Raw genomic sequence first — 18,602 nt, forward strand, 5'->3', positions numbered from 1 at the left:
TATTTCCAGGTACCATCACCGTGTTCCTGCAGATGGTTCTAGAAGTGGTTCCCACAACAACCACCTTCGAGTATTGAGGGAGGGAGCACTGGAAGATAAATACAGAATACAACAAACACGTTTGCGGTTTTTCAACATTTATCTGACGACGGAAAAGATTATAGGCTGTTAGTGATTTGTCAACTTATTGTAGAGTAGCCCACCTGCAAATCTATAGGAGAGATACAAGATAAAGGCTCTATAACTTAACAAGGACCTTTCAAATGTCAAAAAAACAAAATGGTGCTGAATTGTCACGCATGAATTTCTGCAAAACAACTGGGCCTTGGTTTTCTTCTTTCCTCATTGAAACCTATAAGAATTGGACTCCAGAAGTGAGATGTTAACATCGATCGACATCTCATCAACGTATTCCATTTGACTGGGCTCAAGTCCTAGGTTTGCAGATAGAGTACTCAACGTAGAGTGGGCTGATATTGTAAATTGATTTGACAGCGCTTGTAACTGTACAATTCTGTAAATACTTGTGTATAAAATAAGACTTCACAATATTTTTATCATCTTATTTTAGGAAATGAAATAACATCCAAAACGATTATTTGTGTCTCGCTTTTGATAAATAAGGGCCAATGATCGATTGCGATTATTATTACTGAATTGTGGAGGTCAATTCCTGAATAATTCCATCAAATAACAAAAGTAATACTGAATTGACAATCAAGAAAAAAAAGAGATAAATTCAAATGTATAATAGAAACAAATTGATATTGGGAAAATAAATAAAATTCAATTGAGATTCGGCCATTTTATAAATATCCACTAATTCCAAGATTTAACAGAAGAAAAAATCTGTTGGATTCTACTGCAAAAAAATTGCTAATGTCAATTAAAACGATGACATAATTTAAGTTAGAAGCACTGATTAAAAGACTACATTTCCATAAATTCTTTTTAAAAATGTGATTATAATTAAATATTAATTAATTAACATGTCGGGTTCGTTGAAAACCAATACCTCCAATGTTTAAATCATCCGAATTTAAAATAAAGCATTTTTATCATAAAAGATAGCATATTTTTACCAAGGAAATGTTTTTTATATAAAAAAAGTAATTTAATAGATTGTTATTTAACATTTCTATTAGTTCAGTGGTATCTCTAAAGATGGTCACATTAATAATTATTTAACATAGTCAAATTTTGCAACCTCGTAAATTTTTACAAAAATTAGTGTAAAGTTATTAAATTTAAAAAAAAAATGATTGGGACTTATAAGTATCACATCTAACCAGCATAAAATGCAACATCGCACAACAGGTGATGCTAATTTCCATTTCAATTTGGTTGCAAACAAATATTATGTAATATAAAAATTCATGAGTGGAAAATCTTAATTCACTGGCAAAGTTAAAAACGAAATTGTATTTATTTTCCTAAATTGGAAAGTGCATCCTGAAAATTATAAAATTTAAATATTTGATTTGGTGTTATAGTCGTGGCGCTTGTAACCAAACCTGTAAAACAGGGTGGGTTTGTCTGTGAATTATTCAAGTATGCTCTATGTTTCCAAAACTGTCAGACGTGAAACTAATAGGAACAAAACATAGATCTCAGTCAATAGATTGCTGCGTTAATTAAATGATACTGGAAGATCGTCAACGATTGATCAAATCACAATCTTTTCATTCTTACTGATGTTTGGGAACGCATCCGCTGCCCAGCTTCAGAGAAAATCCTTCCCACAGGAGAAGAAATACATTATACTATTGACATTATCAAACCACCTCCATTTGTTTGGAAAAACCATATCTTTTGAGACAATACATTGTGATTAACAATACAATACATTCATTAGTAATGTAAATTTGTGAAATTTTATCAGAAACTTAATGATTTTAGAAATATTGTCACGGAATTATATCTGCTGGCATTGAAATCAGTGTGGTTAACTTACATTTTTTAAGTATTCTATGTTAAAATTAAATTGGTGATCGAGTTCGAACCTGAAACAATTCTAAAACATTTATATCGACCGCCCCAAACCAAAATGGTGACAAATCGCTGAAAATAGTGAAATCTTTAAAATGTATTCGAGCATTTTTAAGACATATCTAAAATAACAGTTTAATTAATTGTAAACCCGGGCGTTTATTGCAATTACATGATAAATATTACAAATGTGAAAGTAACCCGCCTCACTAGAAGATTTCTGTTCTGAGGCGGGTATAAAATAACATCACATTTGACTAATTTAGGCAATTTTTGTTGTTTGTTTTTGGGGTGTTATGCCGTGTTGCGCTAACTCCTTCTTTAGCCGACGTTTCGGACAGCGTTGCAGTGTCCATCATCAGGGCAGATCCGGTAGATCCGAAGATGTGTAACACCCCAAAAACAAACAACAAAAATGCTTTTGGCCGTGAAAATCTAAAAACTTACCCAATTTAGGCAATGTTTATGACCATCATTCCTCCTCGACCCAAACTTGGAACACGGTTTCAAATCTTGTTCTCCGTGGGCTGACTATTTGGGGTTGAATACAGTTTTGAACTCGGCCATTAATATTGATTTTCCCACCCTTAAATGACACAATGTGAATTTACTATGTTTTATGTATTTTTTAAACTTTACATTTTAATTAATTTGTTAAATTTGAAAGAAATGGAATGAAATATTATATTTAGGTAATATGCTTCCATCGTTCTAACAATCTCAATGTTTAGCCAAGTTATTCTAGAAGATATTTGCTAGTAGCGTTGAAAACAATAATAAGATCTCTCGAAGATGTTAACTTAAATTAACCATCTCTTAGTTGATAGTATATTACCCTAGTAAACTTTAACATCTCTAGTTGAATTAAATTACTGAAGCTTAAAATGTTTAGGGAAAACACAAAAACTAACATCGGAATTGGAGCTACATACTTACTTAAATTTAACATCTTAGTAATAAATAAATTACTTAACTGAGTACTTATATCTGAACATCTGTAAGCAATGAATAAATTAACTACAAAACATTAATGTTAAAAAAAACTAATTACTTTTAACCAATTATTAGTAAAAACGAAAGATACTTAAAGTTGACATCTTAAAAAAATACTTGGATTCAGTAGAGAAAACAATTTACCTACGAAATGTAAGTTGTATTGATAAAATTACTTAAATTTGACTTGTAAGTAATTATAAATTACTAAAATAATTTAATGTGACGTAAAGAATAACGCCAGAGTGTTGCCGTTTATGACGGATGTAATTAATTCAACTTCTCTTTCATTGAGTTCCGTGATCCATTTTGTATTTGGGCTTTTTAGTTTGCACGAATCATTCCTCGAGAGCTGTGACTGCCCGGGACTGTACCTCCCCAGACTTATTTACTAGTTACTACAAGTCGGTGCCAAGTACAGGGCCGGGCTCACGGCGCTGACATTTCACATTGTGTTGATTGTGCTAGACACAATGTCAGATTAGATTTGCTACCAAATTCAACATTCATTACAAACCTTCTGTCGGAATACATCACGAGGTTGGCAAGAGCACCACAGACATATTACCAGACAATTCGCCATAGACTTCCATTACAGGTACCAGTAATATATGATTAATTCTAACTCTAACTTGGAACTCATTCAATCTAACCTCGACCCAAAAGTTACTGTACTTGTTGGATTGGTTGGCGCACGGTACCCGCATTCTGAAGTGGACGTGTAATAGCTGCCAATACATACATATTATCTCCGATATAGCGCATTCAGATATTTCAATTTTAGTTGATCAACTCAACACTTGAAAGCCATACTGACTCATGTAAACCTTCTTTCAACAAAGTTGATCAAGTTTTTAATTAGAAATCTTGTTCAATAAAAGTTAATCAACTAAAATTGAAACATCTGAACCTGCTAATATAGATAACTTGCCTGAATTTTGGTTGTTTATGGTCTCTCTTCTCCATGTTAGTATGTCTATGGTCTGTTGCTGGAGCAAAGTGATGTCGGCCATTGCGCCAGTGTTGCCAACATTCTAGTGATATTTTAGTGTGATATGTTTGATAAGACTTCACTCATATTGCTCAAGTTCGCTGGATTCATATTAGGGAGGAGTCTGAGTCTAGTGTTACTTACATATTTTAGTTATAAAGAGTCCAAATGACTTGAAATTTACAATTTTTAATATGTTGAATGAATTATATTATGATTAGGACTGTGTTCAACTATTGAGACACGAATAAAAACTCAAACGTGTAGAAAAAAAATTAACATTGATATTATTTACATTCAAGGTTTATAAAAAGAACATGTTGCATTGTTTTTACAAAGTCAAAAATAATATCAAATTATTTGCCAATCAGTTTTCTTGCTGCGAAAGCAGTCTTATAATATAATTTTTTAAATATAAAGGGGTTTTGTTCTCAACTACATTAATTTTGTACCCCTTGAAAGAGTTTTAACTTTGAATTGTGTGTCTGAAGAAGTTACAATATAACTCAGTGTTTTAGCTGTCCAAATAGTTGGAAAAAAGGCTTTTAACGTGTGGAGTCTTTTTGATAAACATATTCAATCTGGCTGGAGGATGTATGTTTGTTATATACATAACATTATATTTTATGCAATAATATATTTTATAAGAAAACATTTCTAATCTCCTTTTCATGGATGCATTATTTTATTTGTTCCTGGAGTTAGATAGCAAGCAGAACTGTTAACAGTTAGTACTAAATTATAATTAATATATTCAATCAGGCAGAGCCATACAACAAACTAAATAAATACCAATCTTGAACTTCAACCATTTACAATTCAGGCCTCTGGCATTTTGACCGTTAGAAGGCCGGTGAATTTCAATGTATTTCCGCAGTGCAATAAATTAAATATTTTTGAACGTATCTGAAAACTAAAAACTGTTTTTTGAAAGAAATAAGCTTTTAAATTTTACTATTAGAAATAAACGGTTCCATGATATGTCATCAAAATGAAAATTCAACACACCTTTAAAAAGTGATATAGTCATTAAAAGTGATGAAACAAAAACTAGGTTTAATAGTTACATACCTGTGTAACCTATTTAACTTAGTTTTTGTTTCATCACTTTTCATGACTTTATATCACTTTTTGCAGGTGTGTTGAATTGTCATTTTGATGACATACCCGGTCAACGAAATAAACATATAATTTTTCGAATATTAAAATTTTCAACCGAACGTAAAAAAGTTTTCTCACTTAGGTTTATCGTTTAAACACTGACTAAAATTACTGAAAAAAAGAGTTTATATTAGACAAATGTTTTGTAAACATTACGGTCATCTCACTTTTTTGTCGTTTCATACAAAAATAATTAGTAAAAAATTCACAAAGTTTCATATTTTTTTATCAAATCACGGTCAGAACTTTTGGTTTCAAAGAAGTGTGCATTATAATTCTTCTGCGATTACCTTCTAAATTTGAATATAAAGCGTGGTGTGTTCTCTTTCTATCATCATTTAGATCATATTTCTCACCATGACAATAAGGGGAACAGTTCATGAGAACATATGAACTGTTCCCAAAAGCAAACAAATTGAGTCTATAGGTAAAAACGACATGTCAGATACGAGCCCAAAGGGTATGAGATAAAGAATACGCTAAGGACTATTAAACACAGAACCTACATAAGAATTGAATTATATATACGTCTGCTCGCTATCTATCCTCCGCCAATACATATTTAGGTGCGTGAGAGCGATCGGTATAATTTGGATTTATCATTCCGTATCGGGGCTAAACACGCACCTGTTCATTTAAACACAATTGTGTTCAAAAGACACCCATTTTTTTATTATTACATTATACAAGTTTAATTTTCAGTGTTGCCGCCATTCCAAAAAAAAATACACCAATGGAGGTTACAAAAAAAAAAAACAAAAACAAAAAATTAACCATAAACAAAGATTGATTATTCTTAAGTTTTGGTTTAATATTATATTATATCATGCTATTAAAGTGTTTTATTAATTTTAATGTTTTGAAAATATGTGAGGTTTATAAAGCATTCTTTATTATTTTATTATAGAAGACTCTGTCAGGTCATCAAAACCGTTCTGAATTTAGTTGTTTTCTGGGTAATTATGCAATGTGTTTTTAGTAGTACTTCCTACAGGACTATTTTGCAAAATTACCCAGAAAATAACCAAGATATTAATGTTCAAAGGAAATTTCTTCAACCACTTCAAAATAATACTGAGAAATTTGCCACTACAACTTATACCAATATAAAAAGTTTTTATTGTCCTAGTGCTACAAAATATCCCAATAAAATCATTAATGTGCGTTCTTTTCAAGGTAACTTAAGTAAGAACCGAAGGACATAATGTATTAGTTAATGTGTATTGCATATTATATTCCTGGCATTATTTTGTTACAACATGTTTTCCATGTGGAAAGCTGGCCGCAGAATCTATATTTTTGGAGATTTGATAAATATAATATTATTTACAACACTAAACATCTGGCTGACTCGGTAGCCTAGCGGTGAGGGTGTTCGCAATCCTTCCACTAAATAAATACCGAGCGCAGTCACTCATATATTGAAGGAAAGAAAAGTACGAATTTTATTTTTTCAAGTTATTTATTTTATCGTTGTGTTTCAGACAAATATTATATTGTTTTTGAATAAATCATGTTTCCAAAAACAGTGTTTGATTTCATTTTTACCTTTAGTGCATCTCCGAGATCACCGTTTCCTTTTGTGAAGTTTGTAATTGCTTGTTTTAGGCAGTGCTTTTTTTTCCATTTAACGCTGTGGAACGGCGTTCCGGCACCTTCTTTCACGGTTTTATTTCAAAATCAATTAAACGAAAAAATATTTGCGCTTATAATTCATTAAAATGATAAAATAAGGTACAGGTGGAAGCCATTTTGAATGTTGGCGTGTTAGTGTTAGTGAAGTAACCGTATAGTTTAAATAGCAAACCTGCGTATGTAACTAGCTTCATACGTATGTCTTTGCGTATTATGATTTTGACAGTTTGACGTTTATCGCATGGCGGCATCTGCGTATATTGTTATTTACGTTTGTTTAGTCAGTTTGTGTTACGATTACGTGTTGTGCAACTATTTTATATATCTATTGCACACAAAGCAGCATTAAAAATCATTTCTGAAGCCAAAAATAAGCGGATTGAAAATACTTTTTTAAAATCGTTATCTCGCGAAAAAGTAACAACAGCAAACATTTTTCGAACTGCATATAAAGTAGCTAAGGAAAATCAATCATTCAATATGTTTGAAAGTGAAATTAATCTCCAAGAACTAAATGGGATCGAAATGGGTCATATTCTCCATTCCACTAACGCATGTATTAACATTGTAAATCATATATGTGATGAAATGAGAAAAAATGTTTTCAAAGAAATTGTTCGATCGAAAAATATAATTTCTTTGATAATTGATGAGTCTACCACCATAAGCCAAAAAACCACCCTCATTGTGTATGTTCGATGCTGTGTCGAAAGTGTTGGAATGAATTCACCAATTAATTTGTTTTTGGATTTGATTGAACTGAAAGACGTAACGGCAAAAGGAATATTTGAATCATTACTCCAATCTCTTGATTTATATGGGATGACAGAAGAATATTTAAAAAAATATTTGGTTTCGGTTGCATGCGACGGCGCTGCTGTGATGTTAGGTTCTAAAAATGGAGTGAAAAAATTGCTGACAGAAAAATTTCCTTCAATTATAGTTTGGCATTGTGCTAATCACAGATTAGAATTATCAGTAAGTGATGTTGTAAAGAAAATTTCAGGGATCAATAGATTCAAATCATTTATTGATAAACTTTATGTTTTATACCATGCGTCGCCGAAAAATAATAGAGAGTTGCATTTATGTGCAGAATCACTAGGCGTTGAGGTACTAAGAGTTTTAAGTACCCGATGGATGGCATCTAGTTTTCGTTCAGTTTCGGCTGTGTGGAATAATTATGAATCCCTTGTGCGTCATTTTGAAGAAGCGATGAATGACCCTACAAGAGATAAAAATGACAAGTGTACTTACAGTGGCTTAAAGAACAAAATAACATCAACAGCATGTTTATTGGATCTAGCATTGATGTGCGACGCTCTCCAAGAATTGTCGGAACTTAGTTTGGACCTACAAAATCGCAATGTGAACCTTTACATTGCAAATCGAAAAATAAATGAACTCGTTCAAGTTTTTGAAGAAAGAAAACAGAATTTTGGACCCTATTATAAATGTGCTGCAGCTGCTATAAGCAATCTGCATTTTCGTGGAATTTTACTTCAAGAAAAAGTTTCTAAAAATGATCCTCCTATTGATCCGAAAATATTTTATTCCACGTTGAAAACGTCAATTGAAAAAAGGCTGCTAGATAATAAAGATTTGAGTTTGCACTTTGGGCTCGCGTACTTGACCAAAAATATTGGCCTGAAGACATTGATAATCGGTTGACATTTGGAGAGATGGAAATTAGAAACATTTCGATTAGGCTACAACTAGATGAACGAGAAATGATTTGTGGATTTCGCGAATACATTCTCGAAAAAACATATTCTGAAAAACTCTTGCGTTTGGTATATGCTCTGAATTCTATTCCCATTTCTTCAAGTGAATGTGAACGGGGGTTTTCGCAAATGAATCTTATTATTACCCCAACAAGAGCTTCGTTAAACACTAAAACAGTTTCGGCACTCTTGTTCATCAAACTCGTGGGACCACCCTTGACACTTTTCTAAATATGTTGATAGGTGGTTACTTAAAGGAAGACATTCGGCCTTAGACTCTAACACTAAGAAAAGGAATCGAGATGATGTATCAAACGAGAATTGGAAAAAACTTTGGAAATCACTCTAAACTTTTATTCAAGTTCATAAATAAATACCTTACATATGTTTTTTTTTGTTGTTTGTTTTTGGGGTGTTATGCCGTGTTGCGCTAACTCCTTCTTTAGCCGACGTTTCGGACAGCGTTGCAGTGTCCATCATCAGGGCAGATCCGGTAGATCCGAAGATGTGTCTACCGGATCTGCCCTGATGATGGACACTGCAACGCTGTCCGAAACGTCGGCTAAAGAAGGAGTTAGCGCAACACGGCATAACACCCCAAAAACAAACAACAAAAATTCTTTTGGCCGTGAGAATCTAAAAACTTACACATTACATATGTATTTACAATTATATTTTAAATTTAGTCTTATTTGTTCAATTTTTTTTTTTTTTAAAAGTCCTGGTTTTAGGTTTGGAGGGAGTGGTATCAATAGTGGCCTGAAACAGAAATACAGTATATTAATGGCGGTTATTCAAAAGGGCCCTCTTTTAGATAAATTATATCTTTAAAATAATATATTAACAAAGATCAGGTGAACTTGTAATATTAATTACTGCCATCTGTTGACACTTGATTAATTTTTTGATTAAATTTTTTATTGAAACATATAAACAAGGTTACAATTTTATAACAATATAAACACCAATATTTCAATCACTCTCCTAATAAAGCAGCTGCTTGTGTTTAGGAGAGGACAACAAAATATTTTTACATTTGTTTAAATTAAACAAAAAATATTAGTAATTTAACAAAAAATAATAATAAAAGTAATAAAAATATAGGTTAGTTAATAAATGATTCAAAGAATTAAAAAGGCAAAAACATATTTCTAAACAATAAGTAAAGTTATGAGGTGGTACAAGAGTATTTTAATTTAATTTTTGTTTATATTTTTCGTAGTTTTCTTCCGATCGTATATCAAGGGGTAATTTATTAAATAATTTTTCACCCTTGAATATATAGTGATGCTGTGCTGTTGTGGTTCGTGCTAGTGGCACGGTTAGTCCTCCAACAGATATTATTCTTTTGTTAATATTCAATTGTGGTAAATTATTTTTACTAAAGAAATCTTTATGTATTTGTAGAAGTGCAATTTTGTCATAAATTTTTGTAAGTGGGGGAATCGGGAAATCTTGAAAAACATTTATAGTTGGGTAGTAATATGGCTTTTTTAAGATGATTTTTATTAATATTTTTTTAATAGTTTCCAATGGGAGTAGGGATGATTTATATGCACCCCCTAAGCCACGATTCCATATTGTAGTACAGAGTGCGCAAGTGCATAATAAATATCTTTTAGTATTTTTAATGATGCAATATTTCTTAGTCTAAAAAATATATAGATCAGTTTTCTCATTCTGTCTACTGTGGAATTTATTTGACTTTTCCATTTGATGTTATTATCAATAATTATTCCAAGATATTTTATTTCTTCTTTACTACTAATGTGTATACAGTTTGAGTTACAGGGTGCAATTCTAAGGAGGCAATTTCTTTCGTGAATTTTTATGTTTAGATTTACATTTGAGATATTCCCTGTTAGGCTATAAGGTATGACACGTTATATTAATTACTGCCATCTGTTGACACGTTATATTGCAATACGGCATATGTCTATTTTGTCCTTGTATGGGATAGAGAACCCAATAAATCATTTTAGTATTCACTCACGCTAGTAAATAAAGGCACAAAGGAGCAAATTAAGACAGCAGTTTTAAGATACGTTTGACTGGTAAATAACACATGGTACCACCTTCCAAACATAATCTACACTGATAAATTGCTAGAGTTTTGTCTCTCCTAGAAAGCGTGGATATTAAACCGCATTCGTTGCAGTCACTGCGTGTAGGTACACCATGCACAAAGGGGGACTTAGACTCAGCATTGTATGAATACCGCACAAGAGTCCCGATTGCCCGGATGGACAGGTTCAAACAACGGAGTGTCTTATCGAAAAGTGCCAACTCCACTTGAAGCTGTTCAAATAATATTTTGTATTTTTTTATAATTAAAGCCAAAATTGCAATTAAAAAACTGGCAGTAAAAAATTATCAACATGTTTTTCAAAATCAAAGGTTCCATCTTCAATTTAAATTAAATTATCTCCTTCAATTTATTATTTTCGTTCAATTAAAAGATGCCACAAAAGGGAATTTGCAATTAATGAAGAAAATATAATAAAATTAAATTTAAAAAAATGTTTAAATCTATGATGACGGCTATGCAGATTGTGATATAGAGTAGGAGTACATAATGACCTTTCCGTAGACCTCCAACAGGTCTCCCTTCTTCTTCTTGTGATGCTCGGTGGTGTTGACTGCCTTATTGAACACAAACTTCTTGCGTGCCGTGGATACGCCGAGAGGGTTCTTGCCGGCCTGCTGCAGCGCGGCGTACTTCTTGTCCAGGCGCTGTTGGCGCCGCCGCTCCTCCTGCAGCACCTTATAGTTCTTGTGCTCCTTCTTGGGCGCGCGCGCTCCCAGGCTGACCGCCAGCGCCACCTGCAATCAGATCCAACTGTAAAGCTTTGGTCACAAAAAGCTGTTACGTTGCTGCTATATTGCCGTGGAGAGCCCCTTGTTATATCCACTAAACTATATATTGGTGCAAGGAGATGGGACAGAGTCCTGCTGAAGAGGTCGAAAGGTCTCACTCAACCAGTCTCTCCCGATCAAGCCCGCCACGCAGTAAGTGGACAGATGCATCCGCCGCCGAGACCTGGACAAACCCCCATGGACGCGGGCACCCCTGTAATATCACCAAACCTACTGAACTACTTGGGGTGACCTATAGCAGCGGCGTTGGTTATCCAATCCATGTTTCCCGGGGTGGCAGTATGTGAACAAACAATACCAATCTCTTGGACGTGGACTATACAGATTATATATTGTAATGTCTTATCTTCCTCTCCCTCTACTATGTATGGGTGTTTAAAACAAAAAGCATTTTCTTCGCCCGCTTGTTAAGACAAAATCAGCTGTCGTGTTACAAGCGTTGTATAACTTTAATTGACCTTTAATAAATTTAAAAAAGACAAATCCGCCCTATCAAGATAAGTAAAAATACAAAAATTTATCAAGCAGTTATTATAAATTATAAGATAGATCATTCAATATAAATATGGGCAGTTATTATAAATTATAAGATTGATCATTCAATATAAATATGGGCAGTCAGGTCTTGTTGGACATTCTAAAGGTACCAATAAATTATAGTAACGGAATTCTGGATAATTGCCGACATTACTGTCAAAGAGAGCGAAAATGAAGTAAATAGATATTAGTAAAATATAATAATTGTTATAACTAACCTTGGCCTCCTGTTGTCTTTCATGGCTGAAGCCTGTGATCCCAAATTTGATGATCTCTCTCCTCGCTCGCTTTATGTCTATTCCTTTCCTCGTATCAACAGGACCTACACTGATTATCGGTTCATTAAAAACTGGCTCCTTTGCCTTGCGTTTGTGGCTTTCGTACGTGACAACTTTGAAATCTACCGTCGCATCCCTCTTCATGAGAGCGCACTTCGTCTGAACGAAATGTTCTGCCATTTTAATTCATTTATTCAGCGATAGTAGATAACAATCAACATTTGTTACCAGAAGAACGACACATAATTGACATCATAAATAAACTAATCACATTGACATTTTTAGGTTACAATAAATAAACCTTGCCTGGCATCAACGAATGTCACTTCTTGAACCATAAATAAACCAATCCATAAATGAACCACGCACCGACGCACCAATCACTCTAAACACGCGGGAAGAATTTAAAAAATATATATTTATGGCTATACACTTTGCTCTAGCTGAGTAAAACGTATCACTGAGTAACTTACTACCTATAGTCCGTCAAGGAGACTGTGATCGTTAATATCCTTATAATACAATATTACCTATTTACATATTCTATTTAGTTCAATTTAATTTCCGAAAAGTTAAATCGGGCACGTCCGAAGTGCGAAGTCCGATTGTTGAGAACCATTTGAGAACTGAGACTTACGTCGAGGTACAGACCAGAGAGGTACAGCTCAAGTATCGGGGATCCATAGAAGCCCGAGTAAATCAGGCCTCCAAAAAGTTGGGCGTCTTGTACAGGGCTAGGAGATTCTTCAACAGTGACCAGCTGCTGACCCTGTACAAGTCTCAAGTCCGCCCAACTATTGAATTTGGGAGCCACCTTTGGGCTGGTGCCCCAAAATACTTAATAAACCTGCTTGAGTCTGTGCAAAGGAGAGCGATCCGTCTGATTGACAATCCGTTGTTAACAGACCGATTGCCTTCTCTAATGCATAGACGCAATGTAGGCATGTTGTGTCTGTTCTACAGGTATTTCAATGGAGCCTGCTCCAAGGAGCTAGCAGCATTGATTCCTGATGCACCGGTGGACGTGCGCGAAACTCGACGAACACGAACTGAACACCCGTTCACGGTTGACGTTGGCTTCATGAGAACGGGCCGTTTTTACGACTCGTTTTTGTGTAAGTCGGCTCGTATGTGAACGAGCTACCGGCATCTGTTTTTCCTCTCTCCTATAATCCGAGCCTCTTCAAGGCCCGCATTAACAAATCCCTTCCTACAGCCCCTACCTTATTCCGCCTCACAACGCCGCCCAACCGGGTGGTGACATAGTTCCTCTGTCTGTACACTGCACAGGCAGGGACACTCTTGTGAGGTGTCACATAAAAAAATAAAAATAAATTTAAAAAAAAGTTCGGAATGGATTCATGGCGAGTTATGCAAGCTTGTACCCGCACGCCACGGTTTATGAGCTGTCGCCAAGGTTCCAGTTAACGGAGACAGATGTGGAACTGAAGTCAAGATGGGCCCCATATGTAGGTCAGTTCCTATCCTTGCTATGCGGTGATGTTATGCCGAAATTTATTTATTTTTATTTTAAATAAAATTAACATTGGATACATTTTTAATGTTATTTCAACCGCCATGCTAGGGATGCCCTTGTGTTATAGCGGGTAAACACAATAGTAAATTATACAATTGCGATTTATGTTGTTTGTTTTTGAGGTGTTATGCGGTGTTGCGCTAACTCCTTCTTTAGCCGACGTTTCGGACAGCGTTGCAGTGTCCATCATCAGGGCAGATCCGGTAGATCCGAAGATGTGTCATGTGTTCTACCGGATCTGCCCTGATGATGGACACTGCAACGCTGTCCGAAACGTCGGCTAAAGAAGGAGTTAGCGCAACACGGCATAACACCCCAAAAACAAACAACAAAAATGCTTTTGGCCGTGAGAATCTAAAAAAAAAAAAAATTGCGATTTAGTTTATATTTTATGTGACAAATAAAAAGTTAATAATTAATTAAACAGAGATAAGTATTATATTTTATACGAATTAAGTCAATTAAGGGATGTGAGAGATGGTGGAGGGAGATTAGGGGGTTAAAGTGTATAATGTATGGGTGTTGTAATTGAAGTGTATTGCAGATGTAAGGATCCATAGAGCTATTTGTGTTTTGAAAGTATGAAGTTGAATTTCGGTTTTTATGATATCAGGGAGAAGGTTGAAGGTGTTGGTAGGTGAATTGTCTTTGTGCTGATGTAGTATGAAGTTTAGGTACATTGTATTATCGTTTGGTTATATTTCTGGTGGTGGTCTCTCCACCTTTTCAACCCTCACCCCCAATTTTACAACCCCAAAACAACGGGTGTCAACCTAAAAATGAATGAATTATTCACATACTGGTAGCTTCCTCGGTTGCCAGATAATATCAAAATTGAAGAGCTAATATCTAATACCTAACATTACCAATAAAACACAATTACCAAACAATAATTATTGCGTAATCCAAAATGTATATCAAATCGTGTTAGATACTACGTAACACAATTCGACGCGGGAAGTATATCTCGTTTGTCAAGCAATCCGAGATATTTTTGACGTATCTCGGCCTTGGGATTTTTTTATTTTTTTTTATTTATTAACTTTCAAAAATACAGTTTTTTTACTATTAAATTCCGTTAAACTGATTGATATCAGTTTGTTAAAGGGTTATTTTAACAATTACCTTTTAAATACATTTACAATTTTAACAAGTACATAAAATATACACATAATTATTTTATCTATCCCCGGCGATTGACTATTTTTTAAACTTCTGACTACTTTTTCGGTATCACAAAGTTTTGCTTGTGTTAAGAGCATGCTGTGTGGAAGTCTATGTGTTTGAATATGAAAAGCTTTTTTGCACATCTATGTAATAGTTGCATAACATTGTCAGAAAAAAAGTTTGCAAAATTGTTAGATGTTAGTTCAGTCGTTTGTTCTTTTAAAAAATAGTTTGATATTACTTGGTCGTAATTACTTTTGCTCTTCCTTCCTTACAATCTGTTAATTTCGTCCCACGTTTTTTTGGAGTCGACAAAGTAATTTTTAAATTTTGAGTTGAAGAATTTTATTTGCATACACTGATTAATTTTGTAACTTTGTTTTGGTTGCATTTGTACTTTCTTTCATAAAATTTATTTGTAGGATTATTTTTCCATCTTTTGTAAAGTGTGTCTTTTAATTTGATTTTTAATAATAAATCATCATTTATCCATTAATTTATGGCATTAGGTCTGATTTGAGGTTTATAAGACTTACTTTTTTCATAGATTTCATTAAATTCATCGATTTGATATCGATTAATTCTGATCAATGACCTGATGGCTGTGGTTTCGAATGATTTTCGACAAAATTGATTACTTGTTCGATGACGTTTCAAAACGATTGTCTCGGACTGTGTGATGATTTTTGACAGAATCGATTTGTCCATGACGATGAATCGAAATATTTCGATAGTCAAAAAGACCGAGTAAATCATCGATTGTGCCCATCGCTAGGCCGGTATGAAAACATTGGTTTTGCCCAATTAATTTAGTACTTACCTTCCAAAATGTTCCCAAACGATTGTACCATATTTATGACTTACCGATTAATCACTCGATTCTTTTATGCTTCGATCAAAATATGTCGATCATGTAAATGTTTCGATCCTGCTCATCACTAAAAGCAACTGACATTTACTCCATAGAAACTTTGTGGAGATCGAACATAACCTACAATCTGGTTGTGATAAAAATCAAATACAGTTTACACAATGGCAAATAGATTGCTATTAAACTCTAACCCGTTCCTAGTATTATCTAGAACGATTAAAACACTGCCTGATGGTGCTGTTACATATCCAGGCGGCATTAAATACTTTCCGAGGTTTGTAATATTATTTGTGCCCTTCTTGTACGTCTAATAATACTATGGCAATCAATAAGTGCTGTTTCAATTGAAGGATTCTCAAAGGTGTCGTCAGAATATCATACTTGAGTAACCGGATGTTCGTCACATACCTGAAACTATTTTAAGAACCATAAGAGGCCTTCGGTTTGCCTCTTCATGGTTCTCACTATAGTGTTTCGTGAAATGATGATGTATTAATAATAAAATTACCAGTGTCCCAATCTTAAGCTATTGTATTGCTTATAACTTAAAATCGTTTTGATGTCGCATAATAATTTGGAGTTGGATAAAGGCAAATAGCGAGGGATTGAAGGCAGTGGAAAGCATTTCTGGAGGAGGCCAAATCTCAGCTTAGGATTTAGCACCTTAATTATGAGTGAATGTGCATTCCTAGTCATGTGTGTTACGTTGATTACAGGTTTCCTGATCAGGTAGATCCAGAAGTTATCCCCTCCAAACTGTTCCGGGTGGAGAGGATTAAACCGGTGAAAGGAACCATTCCTATTGTTAGGAAGATTCTGGAGGAGTTTGGTCTTGGATACCGGGTAAGGGTCCATTTTGCCCAATAAGCTTATATCATGAGTTTCAGTAGAATTACACCAAATCAGAGAAATAACATAAAAAGAAAAAATGAATGAAAGTTGCAATAATTTTAATCACCTCCGTGGGCGAGCGGGTAAGATTCTCGTGGTGGGTTCTAATCCAGCCCTGTGCAATTAAATTAAATTCAAATAATTAAATTTAAACTATATATCATCGGTGTAAGTCCAATACAGCGAAAGAACCATTTGTTAAAATGTTCAGGGGGGGCAAAAACTATCTAGGGATATATGCGCTCTTGCTTGCTTGTGTACTGTACTGTGGGATGGAACGATTACTAGCAGTCTATTGGTCAATTTGAAAGCACCAATCTGCTGTTCAGCTGAAATTATTGAACTTACAAAGACAATATAATATACCTGCAGCACGTTCCAGATTGGTAGATAATCAATATGTTGCTCTGAATATCCATTCTCTTCATTATCACAAGATATCCCAACACCGGCTTCAAGCAGTCGGGACTCTCATAAAAAACTGAGTAATAATATGTACCAATACTGAGAATGTCTGCCACTCTGGAACGCGCCATAAATATTATACTATGTATTCTTTTATATTAAATACGTTATGTATACTTGCTGGGATTTGAAGCCGCTAGCTATGGATCTCAACCGCTCGACCACAAGGGACATTGCCTCATCAATGAATTAGTTCCTCTTTAGTCTGTCTGTGCAGATAAGTCAGTAGAACTGTGTTCTCTTCCAGGGTCGCTGCATCACCATCGTGAAGAATATCCCCGAGGTGAACGCCCGCCTCTGGCAGATCAAGCACATGGTGAAGGTGAGCCCCGTGGTGTTCCCTCATGGCGAGCCCACCTTGGCCGACTTGGACCACACGCTGCTGAAAGAGAACGGGGAGTGCTTGGTGACCAAAGAGATCGGCGTGCCGCAGGAGAGGATCGCCGCGCGCCTGGTGAGGGAGAACGACACCCGACGACTGCGAAGGGAACACATCGAGCGGGACTGTCGCCTCAAGTGGATGAACCCCCTTGGCGGCGGATTCAAATGAACAACTAACCAGTGTAGTGTAGTCTAGTTTTATGCTGTGTGTAACTTTATCTTTGTACATTATTGCCTTGTTTCATAATAAAACGTAGAAACCTTTGAAATGTGGAAATAGAAGCATCCTTAAATACCACAGGTGTTGGCAGCTCTCTGCACAGCGCGAGGAGTGGAGGAGCCTTGTCCATTATTGATATGGTAATGATCTTCAGCAATGAGGAAACTACTAAAGAAGAAATAACCGAGACTGATAAGAGAAGCCAATTTAGAAGTTAAGGTTAAACGCAAGGTACGTTATAATGGTGAACGGGTATCTCATCTAAATGACAATTCAACACACCTACAAAAGGTGATATAAAGTGATGAAACAAAAACTAGGTTACATAGGTAACTATTAAACCTAGTTTTTGTTTCATCACTTTTTAAAGGTGTGTTGTATTTTCATTTTGACGAAATATCATGGAACCGTTGTAATGTAACGCGTTCGTAGATGGCGCTAATTTATTTTTTAAAATTAAAACACTTTGCAATTTATGCATTAAAATTGGTTTATTTGTTTGCGCCCGTACATATGTATTATGAATGTAAATAAATAGTTTTATCCGTATAAAAACTCAATTCTTTCAACAAAGGCATACAATATTGTATCGGTGATCAATTCAATACTGTATTTGTAAGCCTTTCTTGAAAGAATCGGACTAAACTATTTATTCATATTCATAATACGTATGTGCAAGCGCAAACAAATAATCTAATTTTAATGCATAAATTGCAAAAAGTTATTTTAAGTTTACGCCATCTACGAAAGAGCAGATAAAAAGTTTATTCCTAAGAGGAATGGCTGTGTGGCAATAATATACAAAACTTAAATTTAGATTTGAGGCTAAAATACCCAACCAAACTATTTATTTATAGCTAATATCTAGTACAGATAAATACGGTG

The 18,602-nt window shown here is 34.6% G+C and overlaps 3 protein-coding genes across 5 annotated transcripts in view; 2 read left to right on the forward strand and 1 right to left on the reverse strand.

Annotated features, from left to right (window-relative positions):
* Positions 1-2,983, forward strand: part of LOC149414601 (b(0,+)-type amino acid transporter 1-like) — a 95,058-nt gene extending 92,075 nt beyond the window's left edge. For both annotated transcript variants that reach the window (XM_089643431.1, XM_089643430.1), the window contains one exon: positions 10-2,983. In XM_089643431.1, the coding sequence (XP_089499557.1) occupies positions 10-77 (68 nt within the window). In that variant the 3' untranslated portion in view covers positions 78-2,983. The remainder of the gene's footprint in view (positions 1-9) is intronic.
* A 5,853-nt stretch (positions 2,984-8,836) lies between these two features.
* Positions 8,837-12,738, reverse strand: LOC149414602 (uncharacterized). 2 transcript variants are annotated; one of them, XM_089643434.1, is made up of 4 exons: positions 12,126-12,738; positions 11,074-11,316; positions 9,144-9,252; positions 8,837-8,870 (listed from the first exon to the last, which is right to left on the reverse strand). In XM_089643434.1, the coding sequence occupies exons 1-3, from the start codon at positions 12,363-12,365 to the stop codon at positions 9,190-9,192; spliced, it is 546 nt and encodes a 181-aa protein (XP_089499560.1). In that variant the 5' UTR covers positions 12,366-12,738; the 3' UTR covers positions 8,837-8,870; positions 9,144-9,189. The 2 variants fall into 2 exon arrangements, with proteins under 2 accessions (XP_089499560.1, XP_089499558.1); XM_089643432.1 differs by lacking the exon at positions 8,837-8,870 and having other exon boundaries at positions 9,114-9,252; positions 12,126-12,737.
* Positions 12,739-15,849: 3,111 nt separating this feature from the next.
* mRpL30 (mitochondrial ribosomal protein L30) lies at positions 15,850-17,766 on the forward strand. Its single transcript, XM_089642902.1, has 3 exons — positions 15,850-16,034; positions 16,477-16,603; positions 17,364-17,766. The coding sequence occupies exons 1-3, from the start codon at positions 15,922-15,924 to the stop codon at positions 17,664-17,666; spliced, it is 543 nt and encodes a 180-aa protein (XP_089499028.1). The 5' UTR covers positions 15,850-15,921; the 3' UTR covers positions 17,667-17,766.
* Positions 17,767-18,602: the final 836 nt, after the last annotated feature.

This window comes from Hesperophylax consimilis, chromosome 19, assembly GCF_061612785.1.
Source record: "Hesperophylax consimilis isolate HC1 chromosome 19, BYU_Hcon_1.0, whole genome shotgun sequence".
NCBI lineage: Eukaryota > Metazoa > Arthropoda > Insecta > Trichoptera > Limnephilidae > Hesperophylax > Hesperophylax consimilis.

Coding starts and splice junctions, on each gene's coding strand:
- LOC149414602 (XM_089643434.1), bottom strand. CDS start 12,365: ATGGCAGAACATTTCGTTCAGACGAAGTGCGCTCTCATGAAGAGGGAT. Junction 11,317..12,125: donor AAAGACAACAGGAGGCCAAG/GTTAGTTATAAC, acceptor ATCTGATTGCAG/GTGGCGCTGGCGGTCAGCCT. Junction 9,253..11,073: donor TGTTGGAGGTCTACGGAAAG/GTCATTATGTAC, acceptor TTTCTGTTTCAG/GCCACTATTGATACCACTCC.
- mRpL30 (XM_089642902.1), top strand. CDS start 15,922: ATGGCAAATAGATTGCTATTAAACTCTAACCCGTTCCTAGTATTATCT. Junction 16,035..16,476: donor GGCATTAAATACTTTCCGAG/GTTTGTAATATT, acceptor CGTTGATTACAG/GTTTCCTGATCAGGTAGATC. Junction 16,604..17,363: donor AGTTTGGTCTTGGATACCGG/GTAAGGGTCCAT, acceptor GTTCTCTTCCAG/GGTCGCTGCATCACCATCGT.